We start from the raw sequence: 21515 nt of genomic DNA, 5'->3' as shown, positions 1-21515 counted from the left end.
TCAGGGGCCATTGGCAAGGTCCTCTTATTCCTTTAGTTTTTCATCTTGAATATTTAAAGAAACCCAGAACTTATTGTGTGCAGTTGCACTTCAAAATATGGCTTACATTTTTTCTTGATACAGAAGCATCAATATCCCTACACTTAATGTGGGCCTGGTGTGGTTAGCCTTGGTAGAATTTTAAAGCTAATTTTCCAAAATGTATTGGATAAGAGGAAGAGGAAAGAGTCTGGCAAGAACTGACAAGGATTTCATGGGAAGTGAGGTCCCTAGGAGGAGAAGGGGGCAGGAGGATTGCAGGATTTGTCTGTGAGTCCCGAGGGGCCATAAAGGAGGGGCAGAGCAACAGCCTTAGAAGCTGGATTCTGGCTGTCATGCGTGTGACTGATGTGATGGGCCATCGTTAACAGGGTTCACAGAGCCAAGGGATATGAAAAGGCAGTGACCTTTACTTTTTGAAAATTGAACCTAAGTCAAGAAGACCCATTTTGATTAATGGCCGATAAACTTTTTCCAGATGTTTTCAACTTCTCTTTGCCCAATTCAGTGATTTCTTTTCCAGTCACATTAGAGTAGTAGTATCTCCGTCTCCGTTTGCTTCACAAATACCGCCTAGGCATTCTCCTTCTGTGCTTTCCCTTGCCCCACTGTGTCCCACACTGCTGCCTGATGGAAGGGGTTTTGTTTTTATGACAGACCTCAAATCTGGAGAGATCAAGTCTGGAGTGTGAGCGTATGGCGTGCAGTAGGCACACGGGGTGGTCTGGAGGGACTCCCGCCTTCTGGTCTTATATCAGATAGAGATATTCTTTTTCTTGGCATGAGGGAGAGAGACACCCCTAGTTACTTGTCAACATTGGTGTGTTTTGTAGAACTAGAACCCCTGGTTTTCAGTTGGACACAAATCCACTTTGAATAAAGACCATAATGGCCGCCAGCTGTGGTAGAAGACTTTACAGGCTTTCAGGTTGTGTCCTTCTTTCTCCATTTTCTGTAGCTAGAATTCTGATATGCTAATAATGAGCCATCCTGGACATACGGGTGTGGATAATGCCCTAGGGATGACAGCTCTGAGACAGAGAGGTTCCTGGACAACTTTGTGGGACGGAACAACTGTATTAGTCTTAGACTGCTTACTCCAGGCTGTTTTATGAGAGGAAGGATAGCTTTTGATTTGTGTAAGCCAGTGTAAATGTGAGTGTTTGTTATAGTAGCTCAACTCATGGCCAAACTAGCATGTATATATTATATATGTGTAAAAACTTGAACAGTAGGTACCCTAAACATGGCTAGATGCGGACTGTAAGGAAATTCCCAGAGGCAGCAATAGTGTCTCGATGCTAAAGCATATATAAAGCTGAGGCTTTAAAGAATGTATTAAAAGTATAGGATTTCTAGGTAACGCAACACCTGGAAATGCACTGGGAATAAAAAACAATCGCTTATCACCATAATTCAATAAATGACTTAATGCATTCCCTGGAATGAGTGATTAAAAATCCATCCCAATGGGGCACCTGGGTGGCTCAGTGGGTTAAAGCCTCTGCCTTTGGCTCGGGTCATGATCCCAGGGTCCTGGGATCAAGCCCCACATCGGGCTCTCTGCTCAGAGGGGATCCTGCTTCCTCCCTCTCTCTCTGCCTGTCTCTCTGCCTACTTGTGATCTTTGTCTGTTAAATAAATAAAATCTTTAAAAAAAAAAAATCCACCCCAATACTCTTTGGCTGACCTTTGGATCAATTTGAGGATTAGCATCCCACATTTGTGGAATTCAGATTTTAAGAAGGAAGGATTAATGAATGTGTTTTCTGAATATTTAAAAAAATATAGCATAGAACAGAAAAATTCTTCAGTTAGGAAGAGAAAGCAGTGTCTGTACTTTGCAAGTTCACAGACATGTTTCAAAGCAAACAGACGGAACTCTTTGAGCTATACAAACAGCAGATGTGAAGGGTAGTAGTTCAACTAGATTTCCATCTTTGAGTCCACACACTTTATGAAGCGACTTTTGGTAGGCGTAGAAGATGTGTGGAAGCAGAGGTTATCAGACTTTCATCTTGCCTTTGGACTTCTACAGAAATTCTTGTTCCTTCTGAGAACACTAAGACATTGTCTACGTTGTAGAAAGTTCAATTTCTCTAGCCAAAGATGAAGCACACTCTTTGCCTAGAATGGGTATATTATTTAATCAACTTAAATCATTAAAGCCACCTAAACCATGACTGATGTGAGGGTTTTGGCCAATGCCCTCGGATGGATTGGGGATGTGCCCAGCACCCTCCCACTCAGTATGCATCCGGAAGCTCTCCTTCCTTTCAGCCTGGAGAGAGGCTGTGTCTGGGGAGGGGTGCGGAGTCTGTGTTGTCTGGGAAGCGCAGGGATGCATATCAATCCCTCCGTTTGGCGGGTAGCACAGACACACTGCCCTTTTATCCCGTCACTATGCGGGCCTTTCCTGTCCAGGAAATAAAATTCTTTACAACATCGATGGTGTTCTTAGTTACAGTAACAGCTCATAGTAGTTTGTGAAATACTTAAGAATTACAAAGTCTGCAGGTTATTTGTTTTTACATTGCCAGGAACCAAATTTAGAGTGCAGATTTTAATCCTGGTGTTTGCCACATCCTTCTGACTAATCAACAAGTAGGTGTGGGACTTCTCTCCTGGACTCGTGACAAAACAAACTCCCGAAGCTGGAAAATCTCTAGCTCTTTATTGGGGATAACGTCTGATACTACCACCATCCAAAGAGTCAATGACCTTTCTTGATCATACAGTGTTCTCTTCATGAATATATCTCTGTATGCACTCTCTCCCTACCCTCCTGGTGTTTCAATAGCACTCTTAAGGTAATAAGTTCAGATTCTGAGGAACACTCCCAATTTAGGCAGATCTGCTAATACAGTGTATTTGTTTCTGTTCTTCCTTTCATTTTGCCTTAGCCTGACCCATGTATCAGACACCTGTATGTTAAAATATTCCACTTCTCAGTTCTACCTTTGTATCAACTAACTTCACCAGCCTATAGCTTTTGGTCATGGCAGAAGCAAAATCCTATCCATGGTGACCAGGTCTCTCCCTTAGGATCAAGATGAGCTGTATCTCCCCCAATTTCTCTACGTCCCTTTAGACTTCTGTTTGTAGATCACAGAGCACCAAGTTTGTTTGAATTACTGCTCTTTCTCTGGTCCTTCCAGGGACCTTGTGGCCTGTCTGCCCTGAACAGCCCCTTATTTCTTATGGTCCCACTTGTTCTTTTTTTTTTTTTTTAAGATTTTATTTATTTATTTGTCAGAGAGAGAGAGAAAAAGTGAGCACAGGCAGACAGAGTGGCAGAGGGAGAAGCAGGCTCCGTGCGGAACAAGGAGCCCGATGTGGGACTCGATCCCAGGACGCTGGGATCATGACCTGAGCCGAAGGCAGCCGCTTAACCCACTGAGCCACCCAGGCGTCCCTGGTCCCACTTGTTCTTCACAGTGTCTCTTTCACGCAGCACACGTGCTTCTCACTGTATTGACACACTCAAGACTCACACTCATATGCCTACTTCCTCATGCACAGGGGCAAGCCGTGAATCAGCTTTTGCTTAGTATCACTGGGAAGATTGACTGATCAACTGGTTTATTGATTGATTTTGCACTGTGAACATTTAAAATTCTAGCTTATATAGTATTACTCCTCTGCATGGAAGTGGATAAAACCTCACATTCACTGCAGAGCCCCCAACACCACCACTGGCACGTTTCCCACTCCTGCCTTCCATACTGGTCTCAGCCCCACTCACCAGCCTTCGAGGAGACGACCACAATGCTTCCATTGCTCTGCTTCAGCATGGGCAAGGCAGCAACACTCAGGACCACGTAACTGAGGAAGTTGACTTCCATGCTTCTGCGCACGAGGTGGATATCACCACTAAATAGATTCATAGAAGTGTTGGTGATGTGGTTGAGAATAAGCATGTCTAGTCCCCCTGCAAGAGATGGCTGTGTTGAGAGAAACCATCCGGGGATAACTTTCCTCCCATTCTCCCCCTCCCCAAAGCTCCCTGGTGACCCTTAGAACAGAGTCCAGAAGAGGAGGGAGGAGAAGCGGCCTCACCCATGAGCTTTCCAGCTTGGGCAACAAATTGCTCTGCAAAGGTCATGTTCTCCATGGAGCCAGCAATGTAGTGTGCTGAGGCTGCTCCAAGCTCCAGGCAGTGGGATACCACCTGCGGGGACATAGCAGCAATGGTGTCAGTCTTGGCTGCAGACTTTGGGGGCAATCTCTGAAGTAATGGGGGTTTAAATGGGAAGTTGCTCACAACCCTGTTTTGGTAAGAATGGTAGGGATATATGTGCATGAGTGTGAGTTCAGTGAGTGTGTGCATTGCTAAGTGCCACCCGACACAATCTTGGTCCTCTGTCGGAAGTATTTCAGGGATGGTGTAAGTAAAGAAATCATCACTGTGCTGGGGTTTAAGTTCATGACTTGTGCTTATGAGTTTCTGTGAATAGATGTATGTGAATTCATTCTTGGTGTGGATGCTAGTCTCCGTGTGAGTAGCCCTAAGTTTGTGAATGTTTATATCCTTGGGTTTGTAAGTCTGAGTATATGAGAAAGCATGTGTCTGAGAGTCTGAATGGGGATGAGAATATGAATTCATGAGTGGGTACTAGAATTTTGGTCTCTGAGCACATATCTATATATATATCCATGATCCCAGATGTAAATGTGTGTGCATAGGCATGTCTGTGAGAAGAGATACATAGATAGGTAGATAGATAGATAGATAGATAGATAGAGAGAGATGTGTGTGTGTGTGCATAGGAATCAAAGCTTAAATGCATTCTCTTTATATTCCTGTGGGTATTTGAACCTGTGTGTGTGTATGTGTGTGTGTTTGTACCTGTGTATGGGTGTGCCAGTTTCTGTGTGTTGGCATGTGTATGTGACACGTGTCCGTGGGTGCAGAACCCTCACCTTCTTTAGTGTTTCTTTAGACCTTGCTGTCACCACCACATGGGCTCCCATCTTTGCCAGATGATAGGCCATCTGTTCTCCAATCCCCTTGCTGGCCCCTGTGACAATCACTTTCTTTCCTTGGAGCATCTCTGTGAAACCCAAAAGGAAGTGAGGGCCATACCCAAGCCGGCAGCAGTCTTCCTTCCACTCTGGATGTGGACAACCTTACCTCAATGTCTAAAGATTATGAGCCCAGACCAACGTTTCTCAAACTGCAAAATCAATGAAGGAACAGTTCACGTCTTTCATAAACATGCTCTGGAACGAAGGCTAGCTTGATTGCTCAAAACAAGCCTTCCTGCTGTCCTTCTTACAAATGTCCATAGACGGAGGCTTCAGCTAAGACACTGGAGTTCCAGACATTTCTGGACTATCCAATTTTACTCAATTGAAATAAGACTCAAAAAGTCATCAAAACACATGTGCTCATAGAAATTCCAGGGATTTTCCCTCACTACTATTTAGTCATCAACTCCAGAGTCCTTTCTGGTCTCCCACTTATCAGTCCCTCCTTAGAGCCCGATTATCTGCCTGTGGTGTAAATTTTGGAATTACCCTCATTTTTTTGGTAGGGAATCTGAAATTGCTTTCCATTAAGGGTGCCAAATAAAGCATGAACTATTTGGCAGTCTGTTGGTGACATGCTTACCCCTCCCCACACTGCTAGTATCCATATCCTTCCATGTCTGGAAGACACAGAAATACAGTCCCACCGCAGGGTTCCTCTTGTTCAGCAACTTTGGGGATCAGGAACTCATCCTGATCCTCAGAAACCCTCCAGCCACCCCTGTGTTTTTTATCTATTCCTCCCAAATTAGATACATTGGTACTTACCTGGTCTGAATTCCTCATTCGCGGAATAGTAGTAGTAGGCCAAGAAGAACCCCAGAATGGGGGGGAGATATTTTTTCATAAGAGCCATCAGACAGAGACCTGGCCCGAGGAGCCCTGTAGGACACACAGAGAGAACCTACAGAGCTTTCTACAACCTCCTAGGCAGGCAGCAGCCTCTGAATTGTGACATCAGGGACGGGGGAGGCTGGAGTAGTCTCAGGCAGTGCTAGCCAATTTCCCTGTCAGAGCAGCGATTGGCTTTGGGTGGGATCCCATTCGTCCCTGGCAGCCTGTGTGGTGGATTTCATAATGGACAATGTTTACTCCATTTCATTGAGCAAGAAGAGACTTCCAGATGGCCAAGCTCATGACTGTACAGAACTGGATTCCTGAACATCCCTAACCAGGGCCCATCTTCCTCTTAACACCATTTATGCCAAGAATCAACGGCTTTTCAAAAGTGGTATGTCAAAGGCAGAGAGAAAGTGTGTGTGGGGCTTCTGGGGAAATGTGAGTAACAGCAAATTCAAGCCAAATTCAAGCCAAATCTCACTCTTGGCCCCACCTCCCAGTCGGAAGCAATTAAAAATAACAGCACAAAACAGAAAAATAAGCTTAAGAAAAAAATGTGCACATCTTGGGGGGAAGAAAAAGCAAACAAGTACTATAAGCCCCACACTCAAGTTCAATGAACAAGTATTACAACATCAAAGGGGAATGCAAGCCAGCCAGAACCCAGATGGCGGGAAACCCAAGACCGGTTCAAGACTCTCAGGCAAGTGCAACGGAACGTACACTTATTACTTTAACAGCAAATAAAAGAAGAAATAGCGAGTGCCAAAAACCAAAACAAAACAAAACAGAAAGGCACTACGCTCTTAAATTGGGTCTTGTAAATGCTACAGAGGAACAATATACATGAAGATGTAAGGAAGAGGGGATCTGGTCCAGGAGAAACAGAACTGGCACCATTGAAGCAGAATTAGCCCTCAAAGCCCACATCCAGCTAAAGACTGATCTAGTAACAATCAAAGGGCCAGAGGGGGGAACCCCTAGTAATTTAGAATTATAGAAATAACCACAGAAATATAGAAATAACCACTTTGGTATGTTTGTAGCAAGAATTCAGTAAGCAACTATCCTCAAAAAGAGAATTTAAGATATATTATTGTTAAGTTTTTCAACTTCAAACCAACTAACCAACCATAAAAATTCCCCCATCACAGAATATAGAATTCTTCAAATTATAATTAGAGTTGAGAAAACCATGGAAATGTTAGGATAAGAATGGGTACCCGTGTTTTGGGAGGAAGAATATGGGTTAAGGGTGGGGGTCAGGGGATTCACACAAGATTAAGAGAAATTGAGTTATAACCCCAAGTACAGTGTATGGAAACATGCACTGAGTTTTCACTTCAGAGTAAGGGAAAATAATTTAAGACCCAGAGGAGATGAAATAATTTGTCAACAAAGGCTCACAGCTGTGAAGTTCACTTCCTGAAAACAATGGAGATTTGACAACAGTTGAGGGCTAGCTAGAGCTCAAGGTTTATGGAGGACAAAATAGAAAAAAAAATAAAGAAAATTCAAGTGGGAAATTACATTATATCCTGACAGAACTATAAGATATATATGCATAATTTTATAAAGGGCTTTATGCTGCCAAGACATGTTACAGACTAGACTCCATTTTCATCTCCAGACAGAAGGCAATTTAAAGTTGTACTTTCTTAGTACTGTCCTATTAATAGCAAAATTATAGAAAACAATGAAAAGTAACTTTAAAATATGATGCTGCTGAACTGGTGAGAAAGATAGACAGAGGGGTGCCTGGGTGGCTCAGTGGGTTAAGCCTCTGCCTTTGGCTCGGGTCGTGATCTCGGGGTCCCGGGATGGAGCCCCCCATCGGGCTCTCTGTTCAGCAGGGAGCCTGCTTCCCCCCCTCTCTCTGCCTGCCTCTCTGCCTACTTGTGATCTCTCTCTGTCAAATAAATAAATAAAATTTTAAAAAAAGAGAAAGATGGACAGACGAGGGAAGTTTATTTTCTGATTTAAAAAAAAAAAAAAAGGACTTTGGAGTGCCTGGGTGGCTCAGTCCTTGGGCATCTGCCTTTGGCTCAGGTCATGATCCCAGGGTCCTGGAATCCAGCCCTGCCTCAGGCTCCCTGCTCAGTGAGAACCCTGCTTCTCCCTCTCCCACTCCCCCTGCTTGTCTTCCCTCTCTCACTGTCTCTGTCTGTGGAATAAATAAATAAAATCTTAAAAAAAAAAAAGACTTTAAGATGCACTACAAGAAAGCATATTTAAGGAAAGCAAAAGTAAAGATAAAAGATAAAACTGCAGGGCGCCTGGGTGGCTTGGTTGGTTAAGCAACTGTCTTCGGCTCAGGTCAGGATCCTGGAGTCCCGGGATCGAGTCCCGCATCGGGCTCCCAGCTCCATGGGGAGTCTGCTTCTCTCTCTGACCTTCTCACCTCTCATGCTCTCTCTCACTGTCTCTGTCTCAAATAAATAAATGAAATCTTTTTTTTTTAGATAAAGATAAAACTGCCCGCGATAGAACATAAAACAAATCCATCAACTATTGCTGATTTTTGGCTGAACTAAAAAACGAAGTCCACATTGTGCTGCTCAAAAGACCCACATAGACATAAATAGGCACAAAAGAAAACACAGACAGTTTAATAATTAGTTATTGTGCTAGAGAATAAGGATACAGAGAAAGCATTCAATAAAGTAATTTTCATGAACTAGATGAAACAGTTTTTATCCAGTAAAATGCCTTTGTGAGAAACAAGGACACCATGTAACGGTAGATGATATATGAAGTCTTAGCAGTTCTCCAAATTTTTGGTCTTGGGATCCCTTTACAATCTTTAAAAATTACCGAGGCTCTCCATTTTTGTCTAGAGGCAGAACTTGGAGATACTGCAGGTTCAATTCCAGACCCTCACCAAAAAGCAAGTGTTACAATAAAGTGAGTCCAATGAGGTTTTTGGTTTTCCCGTGCATGTAAAAGCTATGTTTACACTATACCGTAATCTATTTGGTGTGCAATAGCATGACATCTTTAAAATATCTATACTTTAAGTTCTTTATTGCTGAAAAATGCTAACCGTCCTCTGCGTTTTTCGCCTTTTCGCTGGTGGAGGGTCTTCCCTCAATGCGGATGGCTGCTGAGGGGTCGGGGTGGTAGTTGCTGGTGGTTGGGTGGCTGCAGCAATTTCTTCAAATAAGACAACTGTAAAGTTCGTCACGTTGATCGACTCCTTTTTTTGTGAATGACTTCTCTGTAGCATATAATACTACAAAAAGTAGAACTTCCTTCAAAACTTGGGAGTCAAGACTCTCAAACTCTGCTGCTGCTTTATCAACTAAGTTTATGCAATATTCTGAATATTGTTGTTATTTCAAAAATCTTCACAGCACCAGGAATAGATCGCTTCTTATGAAACCACTTTCTTTGCTCCTGCATAACAAGCAACTCTTCCTCCATTAAGTATTCTCATGAGATTGAGGCAATTCACCCATCCCTTCAGGCTCCACTGCTAATTCTGGTTCTCTTGCTATTTCCACCACATCTGCTGTTACTTCCTCCACTAAAGTCTTGAACACCTCAAAGTCATCCATGAGTGTCAGAATCGCCTTCTTCCAAATTCCTGTTAGTGTTAATATTTGAACCGCTTTCCATGAATCATGAGTGTTCTTAATGGCACTAGAATGGTGAATTCTTTCCAGGAGGCTTTCAATTTACTTTGCCTAGATTCATCAGAGGAATCATTATCTATGGCAGCTATAACTTTATGAAATGTATTTCTTTAAAAAATTATTTATTTAAGAGAAAGGGGGGGGAGAGAGACAGAGACAGCATGGGCAGGAGGAGGGACAGAGGGAAAGGGAGAAGCAGGCTCCCTGCTGAGCAGGGAGCCCAATGTGGGGCTTGATTCTAGGACCCTAAGATCATGATCTGAGCCGAAGACAGATGCTTAAACAGACTGAGCCACCTAGGTATCCCAAAATGTATTTCTTAAGTAAAAACACGTGAAAGTCAAGATTACTCCTTGATCCATGGGCTGCAGAATGGATGTCGTGTTAGCAAGCATGAAAACAGCATTAATCTAATTCTACGTCTCTATAAGAGCCCCTTGGGTGACAAGGTGTATTGTCAACGGACAGTAGTATTTTGAAAATAATTTCTTTTTTCTGAGCAGTAGGTTTCAACAGTGGACTTAAAATACTCTGTAAGTGGGTGAGCTGTCATCCAGGCTTTGTTGTTCCGTCGCTAGAGCACAGGCACAGTAGATTTAGCATCATTCTTAAGGACCCTAGGATTTTCAGAATGGTAAATGAGCACTGGCTTCAACTTAAAGTCACCAGCTGCATTAGCCCTTAACAAAAGAGTTAGCTTGTCCTTCAAAGCTTTGAAGCCAGACATTGACTTTTCCTCTTTAGCTGTGAAAGTTCTTAGGTGGAATCTTCTTCAGATAGAAAGCTGTTTTGTCTACACAGAAATCTGTTGTTGACTGTAGCCATCAGTAATCATCCTAGCTCGACCTGCTGGATAACTTGCTGCTTCCCCCTTGAGCTTTTAGGTTATGAAGATGGCTTCTTTCCTTAAACTTCATGAACTAACCTCTGCCTCTTCTGCAGCTTCCTCACCTCTCCGCCTTCATAGAATTGAAGAGACTTGGGGCCTTGCTCTGGATCAGGCTTTGGCTTAAGGGAAGGTTATGGCTGTTTGAACTTCCATCCAGACCACTCCTATCAGTAATAAGGCCGTTTCACTTTCTTATCACTTGAGCATTAGCTAAAGCGGCACTGTTCATTTCCTTCAAGAACTTTTCCTTTGAATTCACAACTGGACCTGCTGGCCTTTTCCTTTCACTTTTTCCTTTCACCTGAAAGGCCACTGTGGGGTGATTAGTTGGCCTAATTTCAATCTTGTGTCTCAGGGGTAGGGTGGCCTGAGGGAAGGGAGAGAGATGAAGGAACAGCCAGTGGGTGAGGAGTCGGGACACTATTTATTAATTTCGCCATCTTACATAGGCACAGTATGTGGAGCCCCAAAACAATTACAATAGTAATGTCGAAGATCAGTTATCATAGACCATAACAAATATAATAATGAAAAAGTCTGAAATATTGTGAGAATTGTCCAAGTGCAACACAGAGACACAAAGTGAGCAATGTTGCTGGTAGACTTGTTTGATCCAGGGTTGCTGTAAATCTTCAGTTTATAAAAACACAATATCTAAAAACACAACACAACACAACACAACACAACACAACACAGGTATCTGCAAAGCAAATAAAGCAAAATGCAATAAGATGAAGTGTGCCTATATGTGGTTTTACTATTGATATTGATATATTAGAAATTGAGACTGAGGGGGCACCTGGCTGGTTCAGTTGGTAGAGCATGTGACTTTTGATCTTGGGGTTGTGAGTTCAAGCCCCATGTTGGGTGTAGAGATTACTTAAACTTTTTTTTTTTTTTTAAATTAGTGGAGGCTCCTTTAAAAGAAATTAGGACTGAGATTCTTTTTCTTAAAGTAAGCTCTGTGCCTAATATGGGGCTTGAACTCATAACCCTGAGATCAAGTGTTCCATGCTCTACCAACTGAGCTAGCCAGTCACCCAAGACTGAGAACTTTTCTCAACTCAAGAATATATAAGTATACATGTATTATGCTTTGTATTATCACACATCCTGTAGCTTCTAGAAAACTTATGAAAGAATAAGAAAAAAAGCAAATGATGTCTTAGCATGATTATGAAAATAGTGGACCTTTCAAACCCCCAAAAGGGTCTCAGAGATGCATTACTGCCACACTTTGAACAGATTATGTAATAAACATTGATCCAAGGTATGTCCATATCTTCATGCCTGGTTCTCTTATTAGCTTATAAACTCCTGGAGGATGTGGACTGGATCTTTTTATCTTTGTTTCTTTCCATCTCCCCCTAGCCCTGCTCCAAAATAGACATTCAGTGAACTTGGCTGTTTTAGTGTTTCTGAGATGCTGCAGCAATGAGAAAATTGCTGTATTTCTGTAGCCTGATTTATCCAGGGAAATCTCTGGGACTCAGCATTCTGGTTAGAACCTTTAGCCCCACTCCCTACTCCTTTTCTAGTGGTTCTCAACAAAATAACAATAAATAAATAAATAAATAAAACAAAAGAAAATATGAATGTTTCACCTAGCAATTGTTTGGAGTCATATTTTTCACCATTCAAGTAAAATTCCTTTCACTGCCATGGCAACGAAGCTAGCTGTTCACTCCACTCCTTGATGCTGGCCCTCCCTTGTAATGCATCAACCACATACACTTTAGAGTAGGCTTCCCAGGAAATACCTAAACACAACCTGGCAGTTTTAAAAAACGCAAAGTGGGTCCCTCTCAGCTGGAGGCACATGTCCCAGCCCAGCAAGGAATTCTGATTTGATCATTCTCACCTGAATATATGGGTCAGGAAGTAACAAGGTGAGAAGAGCAGGACATTGAATGGGAAAGTAACCGTAAGGAATGGGCCAGATCTGATAGGACTAATATATTAAATATATTAGTGGGTGATAGTACTGTGAGGAGAGGCAGCCAAAGAGGAATTTTCATGCATTTGACACTTGGCATAAGATGTAGATATTTGGCATAAGATGTGGCTCATGAAAGGTGCACCTGTCATTTCTGAGGCAGCCCCAGCTATGGGGGGTTTTCAGGACTGTTTAGTAGCTTTGTTAAGTGGTCTCTTCTTTTTGAAAACTAACCCCACCAGGGGAAAAGTGGGAAGACCTCAGAGTAAAAGATGGGTGAACCCTTTCATTTTGGAGATTCTCCCTTCCCTGGGAAAACACTGACAACATGCTGAAACAGGAAAGGAGCTTATCATATTAGAATGCATAAAACTCTCCCTTTCGCTTTACCTTTCCCACCCATCCAGTTTCTCAGGTCTGATTTTTTAGGAACTCAATCTGTGCATGGCTGCCACAATTTGTTCCAAGTTACGGACACAACCACCACTTTATATCATTTTATCTAATAACACAGTTTCCTTTTAATAACACATTTCCCCCTTTCTTCCCGCCCCCCTCCCCCTGTATATCTAATGAGGTGTGGGGAAGAAGTTCTTTGTCAACCCTTCTGCATGACCCTGCTCCTAAGGGACAGATTTTTCTCATCTTTTCTAACTAATGGAATCTCAAAGCCAAGGAAAATGAACTAGAGATGGGATAAACTGCCCTGTGTATGCTGTCCTGCCCTCGCCTGTCACATATGGTCTGTGGCCAGGAGAAAGTTGGGGCAGACTACCTGGAATCCATTTGTGTGGGAGAGCCAAGATCCTCTTGGGAAAGAACAGGTACCTGATGAGGCCTGAAGCATGGTCTGATCCCTGCCCCTCAGTGGGAGTGGGGCAGAGACAATTCTAAACATGCTGTAGTTGCAGTTTTTCAGGTTTTTCCTTTGGCCTAACTCCCATGGATTTGCCTCTGAGCATGGAGGAGAGATAGGGCCCACCTACAGTAAGTGAAAAAGTTATTCTCTGGCAACTTTGGTAAAATAGTGGTAGCACATGAGGAGCAGTGGAAGAAGCCCACACAGCTCACACTTTCGAGCTTTGGCCCATCTTGTGTTTTTTCTTGGTCATTCAGTCCAGCTTTCAGGAAGCACATCAAGGTGGCATGGCAGCCTCAGCTGGGTGGGTTTCTTTAGGGTTCACATGCCTTCAGTATTAGAGAGAAGCCACTTCCCTTTGGTGGGAAGCAGGTTTGCCAGATTAACAAATAGAAATACAGGACACCCAGTTAAAGTTGAACTGCAGAATATGTTTTTTAGGATACATATAATCAATAAATATATATAAACTATGGATATATGTATCTATTTATACACACACAACAAATACATTTTGGGGCTATGTGTTAAGGAGGAAAATTTTTTCTCTGCTTTTTAAGGTTCTTCTAGCTGGTGTAAGAATCAAATCGACTTAAGACAGATTAACAGGAGAAGGTAAAAACTAAAGTTTAATAACATGTATGCCTCCTATATACCTGGGAGAGATCCAGGGAAACTAACACCCTGAAAAGGCTGAAGCTACCCCTGAAATACTATCTCCAGCTAAAGACAAAAGATGTTGTGTGTGGGGAGTCAGCTATAAGTTACCAGGAAAAGCGTAGTAGTCAAGTGTAAGGTTATTCTGCAGATTTAAGTCCCTGCTTTCTCCACTGATAACAGTTTCTAGAATATTTAGAGTCAGCTCCTTCCTCCTGGTACTGAAGGATACACCCTTACAAATGGAGATTTTCCCCTTATGCATGTAAATATCTCTTACAAAAAGTAACTTCTACTTGTTTTTCAGAGCTTCTCTCGTGCCCACAGTTTATTAAAAATAACCAAATTAGAATAATCAACGTGTGAAAAAGACACATCTTGGGGTGATAAAATTTCCCTCCCTACAACAGAATGGGATATACTTATACTAAAACAGTATTCATTGTTTATCTGAAATTCAGGTTTAACTGGGCATTCTGTGTTTTATCTGGCAACCCCAGAAGTGGCACAGAGCTTTGGGAACACTGGGATACTGGGCCTTAGGTGTCAACAAAACATTCTTGACCATGGCTATTGATAACAGAGGTCAGACTGCCTCATCCACTTTCACACAATGAAAACCAGCAGCCTGGCCATAGACAGGCCCCAAAAGGGCCCTAAGTAGAAAGGAGGAAAAGGGATATACATGCCCTATGGTGGCTGAAGGGAGATTTCACCTGCTAACATTTATTTAGTACTTACTATGGGTCAGGTCCTATGAATGAAAAGCAAATAAAATGCTTTCTAAGTCCCAGAAGAAGACAGACAGGGACGTAAATGAAATGTATAAAGAGTTACTAGTGATACGATAGAAGTCTGTGGTGGAGGCTGTGGAGGACATGAATTCCCTCTGCTCTTCAAAGTCGTTCTAGCTGGACTCATCATCAAATTGAGAAAAGACAGATTAATGGGAGATTAATGTAACAGTTTTGTACATATGGGGAATCCACAGACATGGAATTCCAAAGACAGTGAGGCAACATGAGGCTTATATGAGCTAAGGACAGGGGTAGGAGTCTGAGGTTACAAAAGATGGGGGGGAATCATTAGCAGAAGGGTGAAAGGAGATGTTTGGAAAGCAAAGATTGCCCCATTATGCAGGTAAGTTTCTTAGGTAAAGAGGAATCTCCCCTCTAGCTCTCTTCTGGGTAGAAGCAGGGAGTTGAGGGGGAGATAAAGAGATTTTTCTGAATCTGCTGGGTTTTGACTGCTTTTAACTCAAAATAATGTTCAAGCCAAAGTGGCCCATCTTGGGGCAATCTGCAGTTCCGTCCTCTGAAACTTTCCTGGCATTTCACACATTAAAAGTTGAGCCTGTAGATTGTCTAAGCTCACTGAACCAGTCTCAGCAATAGGTCAGTTTAGTTAAAATCATTTCAGAAGGTGGTATTTGAGGTGTGTCCTCAAAGTTAGGCCTATGGTTCAAGCAATGAGGTATTAAATAAACAATAAGAGGCATTTCGATGAAAACAAACAAACAAACATTTAAACAGTTTAAAACATTTAAAACAGTTAAAATCATTTCAGAAGGTGGTATTTGAGGTGTGTCCTCAAAGTTAGACCTATGGTTCAAGCAATGAGGTATTAAATAAACAATAAGAAGCATTTTGATGAAAACAAACAAACAAACAAACAAAAAACAATGGTTAATGATTGAATCAAGTTATAAACCAGTTTCTGAATTCTGAGGGAAAATTTCTCTGAGAGAAAATTTCTAGATGTTAAGCTTGAAGCATCTTCAAATAGTGTGACAGCAGCCAGTGATAGATTTTCCTGGTTTGTAGTTTGAATGTCTTTGGTGATATTTTTGCCCACAAAGCAGCAGGCATGAAGATTGCCTATATGTGAGCTGTTGTGGTGATTTCTCTGTAGTTTATATCAAGTTGTTTGTACTTAGTTTGCAGGGCTTCAGGACAAGGGGCATTTTAGTTCTCAAATGAATCTAACTCAGGATATGGGAGAAAAATAAAAAACTTTACTTTGCAGGGTTGTAGCCAGGTATTGGAGGACACTGGAAGAAATCAGTTTATAGTGAAAGTATCAGAATCTATATTTGCTCAGGTCTGTTGTTGAAACCTATTTTCTCTCTACAGTCACCCCGATTTCTACCAAAGATAGCCAGACTAATAATTTGTTTGCAAAATAAGTCTAGTTTCAAAAACAAGCAAGCAAGCAAACAAACAAAAAACAACCTGATTATTTACCTAAGTGCAGCAAGAATAGCAGTTGGCCACAAAGGCTTTTTAAAAACCTGCTTTGCGGGCACCTGGGGAACTCAGTGGGTTTAGCATCTGCCTTTGGCTCAGGTCATGATCTCAAGGTTCTAGGATCGAGCCCCGCATCAGGCTCGATCAGGGAGCCTGCTTCCCCCTCCCTCTCTGCCTGCCTCTCTGCCTACTTGTGATCTCTCTATCTCTCTCTGTCAAATAAATAAATAAATCTTAAAAAACCAAAACAAAATCTGCTTTTGGGGCACCTGGCTGGCTCAGTTGGTAGACTGCACAACTCTTGATCTCAGGATCATGGGTTTGAGTCCCATAGGGGTTGTAGAGATTACTTAAATAAATAAAACATAAGAAATAAAACCTGCTTTGCTGTAGAGATTACTTAAATAAATAAAACATAAGAAATAAAACCTGCAAGTTTTCATGAGGTATCTAGATTGAATTCTTAATCTTTTGAGGCCAGAGACTAAGTCAAATATTGTCATCAGACTTTGCCTGCAATACTTGTGGACTTGGGTTAATTCCTCTCTTCTTGAGGTCCCCAAAATATCCTGAGGTTCCTGTACCTGCCATGAAGTGACTTTACTCACTGCATAGCCTGCTGGGAACTCTGAAAGCAAGGTACCAGGCTGATATTTCCAAGGGACTTTATTGGCTCCATAAAGTCAGCCTTAGTTCCTTAAAGCTGTGGGGTCATATCTATGTCTGGTCTATGTATGTCTCCCTAAAATATGAAATTTCAGTCAAAGTCTTGGTAATATAACCAATGTTTCCAATTTCCTTGTATCTTGTTACAAGGAGTTTCTTAGTAAACTTATGCAAGTAAATATATTGCCATGAAAATATAAAGAACACTCACTGAGAGATTTAAATTCTGGAGGGACAAGGTAGGGAGGAAAAGATAAATGTTTCAATTCTGATTACAAAAGTATAATTTCTCACACTGCTATAGGTGAGTCAGCTTAAGAGAAAAAGTTTCCTGAAATCTGGAAAAACAAAATATTTAAAAATGTCATCAATGGTGTAAACAAAAAGTCATAAAAATGATAGTTGTCTTCTTCATTCAGTCCCCAAGTTGTTAATTCTTAGATTCCAGTTTTACCACTAGTTTTGGAAATTCTTACCTAGTTCAATTTTACAATCTTAAGGTTATCAGAAATCCGTACTCAGAATTTTTTTCTCAGTCTCACTTAAGATGAAATATATTTGCAACAGCACTGAAATGAAACAGTAACTTTAAATGAAAAGACTTACAAATGACCAGGGTTAAAGATTTGATTAGACTTCATTACAATGCAATGGACAGAGAAATTTGGTTATTTCTGTGACAACACTCCAAGAAGATAATATACCAGGACATCAGATTTCTAGGAGTTTCATACAATTTTTAGAACACTTAGTTTAATAAAATATCTATATAAATATAACCCAAGGGGTTTAGTAACACTTATTTGACAATGCTTCCCATGTAATCTAACATGCCAAATAAGCCTAGTTAACTTAATTTCTTACAAAATCTTTGAAATGTTCCAGGAGTGCTCTGGTCAAAAGATTTCATTTTAGAATTTCATTTTGGGATCATAATTATTATGAAACATTATTTTATTATGTATTTAACCAAATTGACAATAGAAGATTTCAAAGGAAAATACAAAAGGTTAAATAGTTGCAAGCAAAATTTAGCCTTTTAAATATTAAGACTCAGTTTTCTTAAATAATCAGACTTGATAAATGTAGGAAATTATTTTGGGAAAACATAGAGTGCTTGTTTTCTAGGCAGGTAACTTTAAAGGTGAAGAAAAACTTTTATTTGCTACTTCTTATTAAGAGCAGACCAATAGTTCAAGAAAACTTTGTCCTTTTACCGAAGAGAAAGACAAAATTTTAATTTTGCATCAGTGTATTTTTAATATTAAAACTCATCTATTTACTTAAATCGACTCTAATCTTAGCCAGTACTAATCACACATAAAATTCCTTTCCAGATTTCTTTTCCATAAACCTGCAACATTTTTACACTCGGATTTTGTCCTAAGTCTTCCCTCTTTAAATAACCAGCCTCACTTTAGGACAAAATTACTTTCTTTTCCCTCAACGAAAATGTGTTCCCATTCCTCATGCTTCTTCTTCTTCTTCTTCTTTTTTTTTTTTTTTTTATCCCCAGACACACATCTTACTTTCCTTGCATACAAAGTTATTTCCCTTATTATTTTCAGTAGTCTTAATTACATTTATTAAAAATTTTCTCTTAGAAACCTTAATTTCTAAAGAAATCTAAGTAGTAAGCAATTTGTGAACTGTTATACCAGTCTTCTTTAGGTTGGCAAATTTATGAATATATTTAAAATTTTTAGAAGTGTGTGTTTTTCATAGTACAGCCCTTCAATAAAGCACAAACCATGTTTACTAGCAGACTTGAATTTATCGTTAGTTTCTCTGTAATTAAGCAAAACTAAATAAACCAATGTTCAGTACTTAATGTTTTATTATTTTATCTTGTTTGGAAATGATCTAGATATTTAACAAATTTAACAATGTATCATTTACTTAGCAAAACTTTATAAAGTTTCAGGTTATTAAAGATTTTGGAAGCTATTTAAAAGTTTACCTACAAATCTTTTCTCTTTTTACATCCATTTAATTTACTGTTCTTAACAATTGTGTTTAGATTACCCACAAAACATGAGGCATTAGACAAAGTCAATGATTATTTGAAGATTTTTTTTTCTTTTGACAAATTTTGCAATAAAGATGTAGCATGAACTTATTTGATTTTTAGTAAATATAGGCAGAATAAAAGTTTTACATTTAATGCTGATAACTCTAAAGATATGTTTATTTTAATTAGATAAACAACTTCAAATTAGCTTTTTAATACTGAATATTTTCCTAGATCATGTGAACTGGAAAAACATTTGGGTTAGTTTCTCTCTCTGAGTTTTAGAATGTCCAAGTTTTACAAATGCTTGCCTTCAAACCAACTAAAAGAGCTCCTTGGCAAATTAATTTTAGCAATACCACCTGGAGGTAGAGAAAATACCTCATATTTATAACACATATGGACACACATTCAGATGGAAACAAAATCTTAGAGCTTTTATTTTTACTAATATTTGTGGAAAGGACAGGAAGACACAATTTTTAAATACCTCCCTCTATTTTTTTTTCCCTGATGAAAAACTCTCTTAAGTTTGTATTTCAAAGAATGGTTCTTAGGTCCCAGGAAAGATGGGAGTAGAAGATTTGCATCACAAAGGCACAGAGTAAATATCCAAAATTTTTCCGAGGTAGAGATTGGGAGCATATCTGCCTATTATCAGAGATGCTGGAGGCTGGGCACAAGAGCCATTTTAGCAGTTTTTATTTTAAAAAGCCTTCCTCCCTCCCTTTTTTCCTTCAGTCTCAGGTGACAGTGGGCTGTATTTACCTTACAAAGACCTGATAATATTTACAACTTCAAGGGACAGAGAAAGAATGAAGAATATTTTCCCCCCTCAAATTTCAGGGTAATTGCTATAAAAAATCCACCCCCCCCCTTTTTTTTAATACAGGGGAATTTTGTCCTGATATTGTGTCTATATCTACAATCCTTTTGAGAGGAATAGGCGAGTTTTAGGGATTAGTAAAGATGGGTGGGCTTTGACTTTTATTTTTAGAGTTGCATTTCTGGTTTTGTAGAGCTTTGTAAGACAAAGACAGTTGTTTCTAATTCCCCCAAAGAACTGGATTACAGCCTGAATATCAAGGGACTGGCCTGCTTTTTAAACTAAATTTGCTTCTTTATATCAGGGGATTTTTTAAGTAAAATGGGAATCAAAAGGCTTATGCCTTTGTAGAGTCTATATAAAGCATTTCAACAAAAGCCTTTTTTCTGGGTACAAAATTTAACCTTGGCTTCTATTAGTCCCTGAATATTAGCTTTTTGAGGTCATTTGTAGGAGGACTGTGGAGAAATTTTGGTCCTGTTTCCTCTGTAGAAGGGAGGTTATGAATAGTCATCAACCAATTCCTCTCTAACTTTGGTAGGATTTTCTGAGGAGGGGGTGGGGAAAGTCTTTATAATTTAAAAGATCTGCTGCTGTCCAGGCAAAAGAATTCTTCTGCAGTGGGGGATCTAGGACACACCTGTAAAGGACATGGCACAGGAATGCTTAAAGCTGGCAGATCCTGCTTATAGATCTAGCCCGGGGATGTAGGATCAAAGCCAGCCTCACTGCCAACCTTGGGTGCTTTTATTAAGTTCATTTCCTGGCATTCAGCATTTATATAAGTAACTTGCAGACCTTGAACCCAGAGAACAGGCTGGATGCTCCCTGGACATCTTGTAGGGAAAGGGAAGTTAAAACAGGCAGATTTTAGGAAAATTTGCTTGGATGTGGGCATTTATTTTTGTCCTAAGTCTAATTTCTGTTCTTGCATCTTGTCAAAAGACTCCCTAAGGTTAGCTGTTATACTAATAAGACAATTGGGAACTCTCTATAAAAAATATTTTTCTTCTAAAGAGAGCCAATTTAAAGGATCCATTACATGGCCATTGAGGAGTAGGATCTATTAATAGCAACTCAAACCAATAAACCTTTTAATGGCTTAACCAAAGAAACAAGTGTCACTCAAAGAGGGCATAGATGATGCAGCCGCCATGATCCAAAATTTACTCCCAAGATTAGTCTGAGAAAGAAAATGTCTTCACTGCACAGGCAGTAAGAATGGTGTACTGAAAATGGTGTCTGGTCTCTTACGAAATCATTAGACTCCTCCATTCACAGGCTACTCATCTGTGATACTAGGCAGGTGCTATTGAAATGGGACTTCCCAGCATTTATAAGCAATGAAGGTTGAGAGGATAAAGGTTGCTATGGTCTAGACATGCTCTCATGACAAACACCACTGAGAGGTGGCAAGGCCCAGGATGAACGGTGGGCGGGGCGGGGGGGGGGAGAGTTGGAGTTAGATCCCTAGTCTTTTCAACTAGCCACCAAGGTGTACCCTGGTAAACACATCCTCCAAACGATGGAGACCAAAGAGAATATTCTCACTGGTCACAAAGCCAAGGACACAGAACAAGAAAAAGGAAAAATCTTATATGCATCTTAACCACTTTAGCTAAAGCCTTGGGTCTCTTGTGGTGTGGAAATATTGGGGTTCAGAGCAAATTGTCAAGAGAGAATTCTTGAGAATGTCTTCAGCGTAAAAAGGTGGTTTTATTAAAGCACAGGGACTGGACTCATGGGCAGAAAGAGTTGCACTGGGGTCGTGAGAAAGTGGCCAGTTCTATATTTTTAAGTTGGGAGGGGATTAGAGAAAGCACAAACCTCCAAGGTAGTTTGGAAACAAGGTTTCCAGGACCCTGAGTAAGCTAGCTGTT

At 40.5% G+C, this 21515-nt stretch overlaps 1 protein-coding gene across 4 annotated transcripts in view; it reads right to left on the bottom strand.

Annotated features, from left to right (window-relative positions):
• The window catches only part of HSD11B1 (hydroxysteroid 11-beta dehydrogenase 1), a 63621-nt gene that overhangs the window by 21568 nt on the left and 20538 nt on the right, over positions 1 to 21515 (bottom strand). For all 4 annotated transcript variants that reach the window (XM_080823947.1, XM_080823949.1, XM_080823948.1 and 1 more), the window contains 4 exons: positions 5839 to 5952; positions 4963 to 5093; positions 4099 to 4210; positions 3785 to 3970 (listed from right to left, as the gene is read on the bottom strand). In XM_080823947.1, the coding sequence (XP_080680073.1) occupies positions 3785 to 3970; positions 4099 to 4210; positions 4963 to 5093; positions 5839 to 5952 (543 nt within the window). The remainder of the gene's footprint in view (positions 1 to 3784; positions 3971 to 4098; positions 4211 to 4962; positions 5094 to 5838; positions 5953 to 21515) is intronic.

This window comes from Martes martes (assembly GCF_963455335.1).
Source record: "Martes martes genome assembly, chromosome: 15".
NCBI lineage: Eukaryota > Metazoa > Chordata > Mammalia > Carnivora > Mustelidae > Martes > Martes martes.
This window is presented reverse-complemented; position numbering and strand designations above follow the sequence as displayed.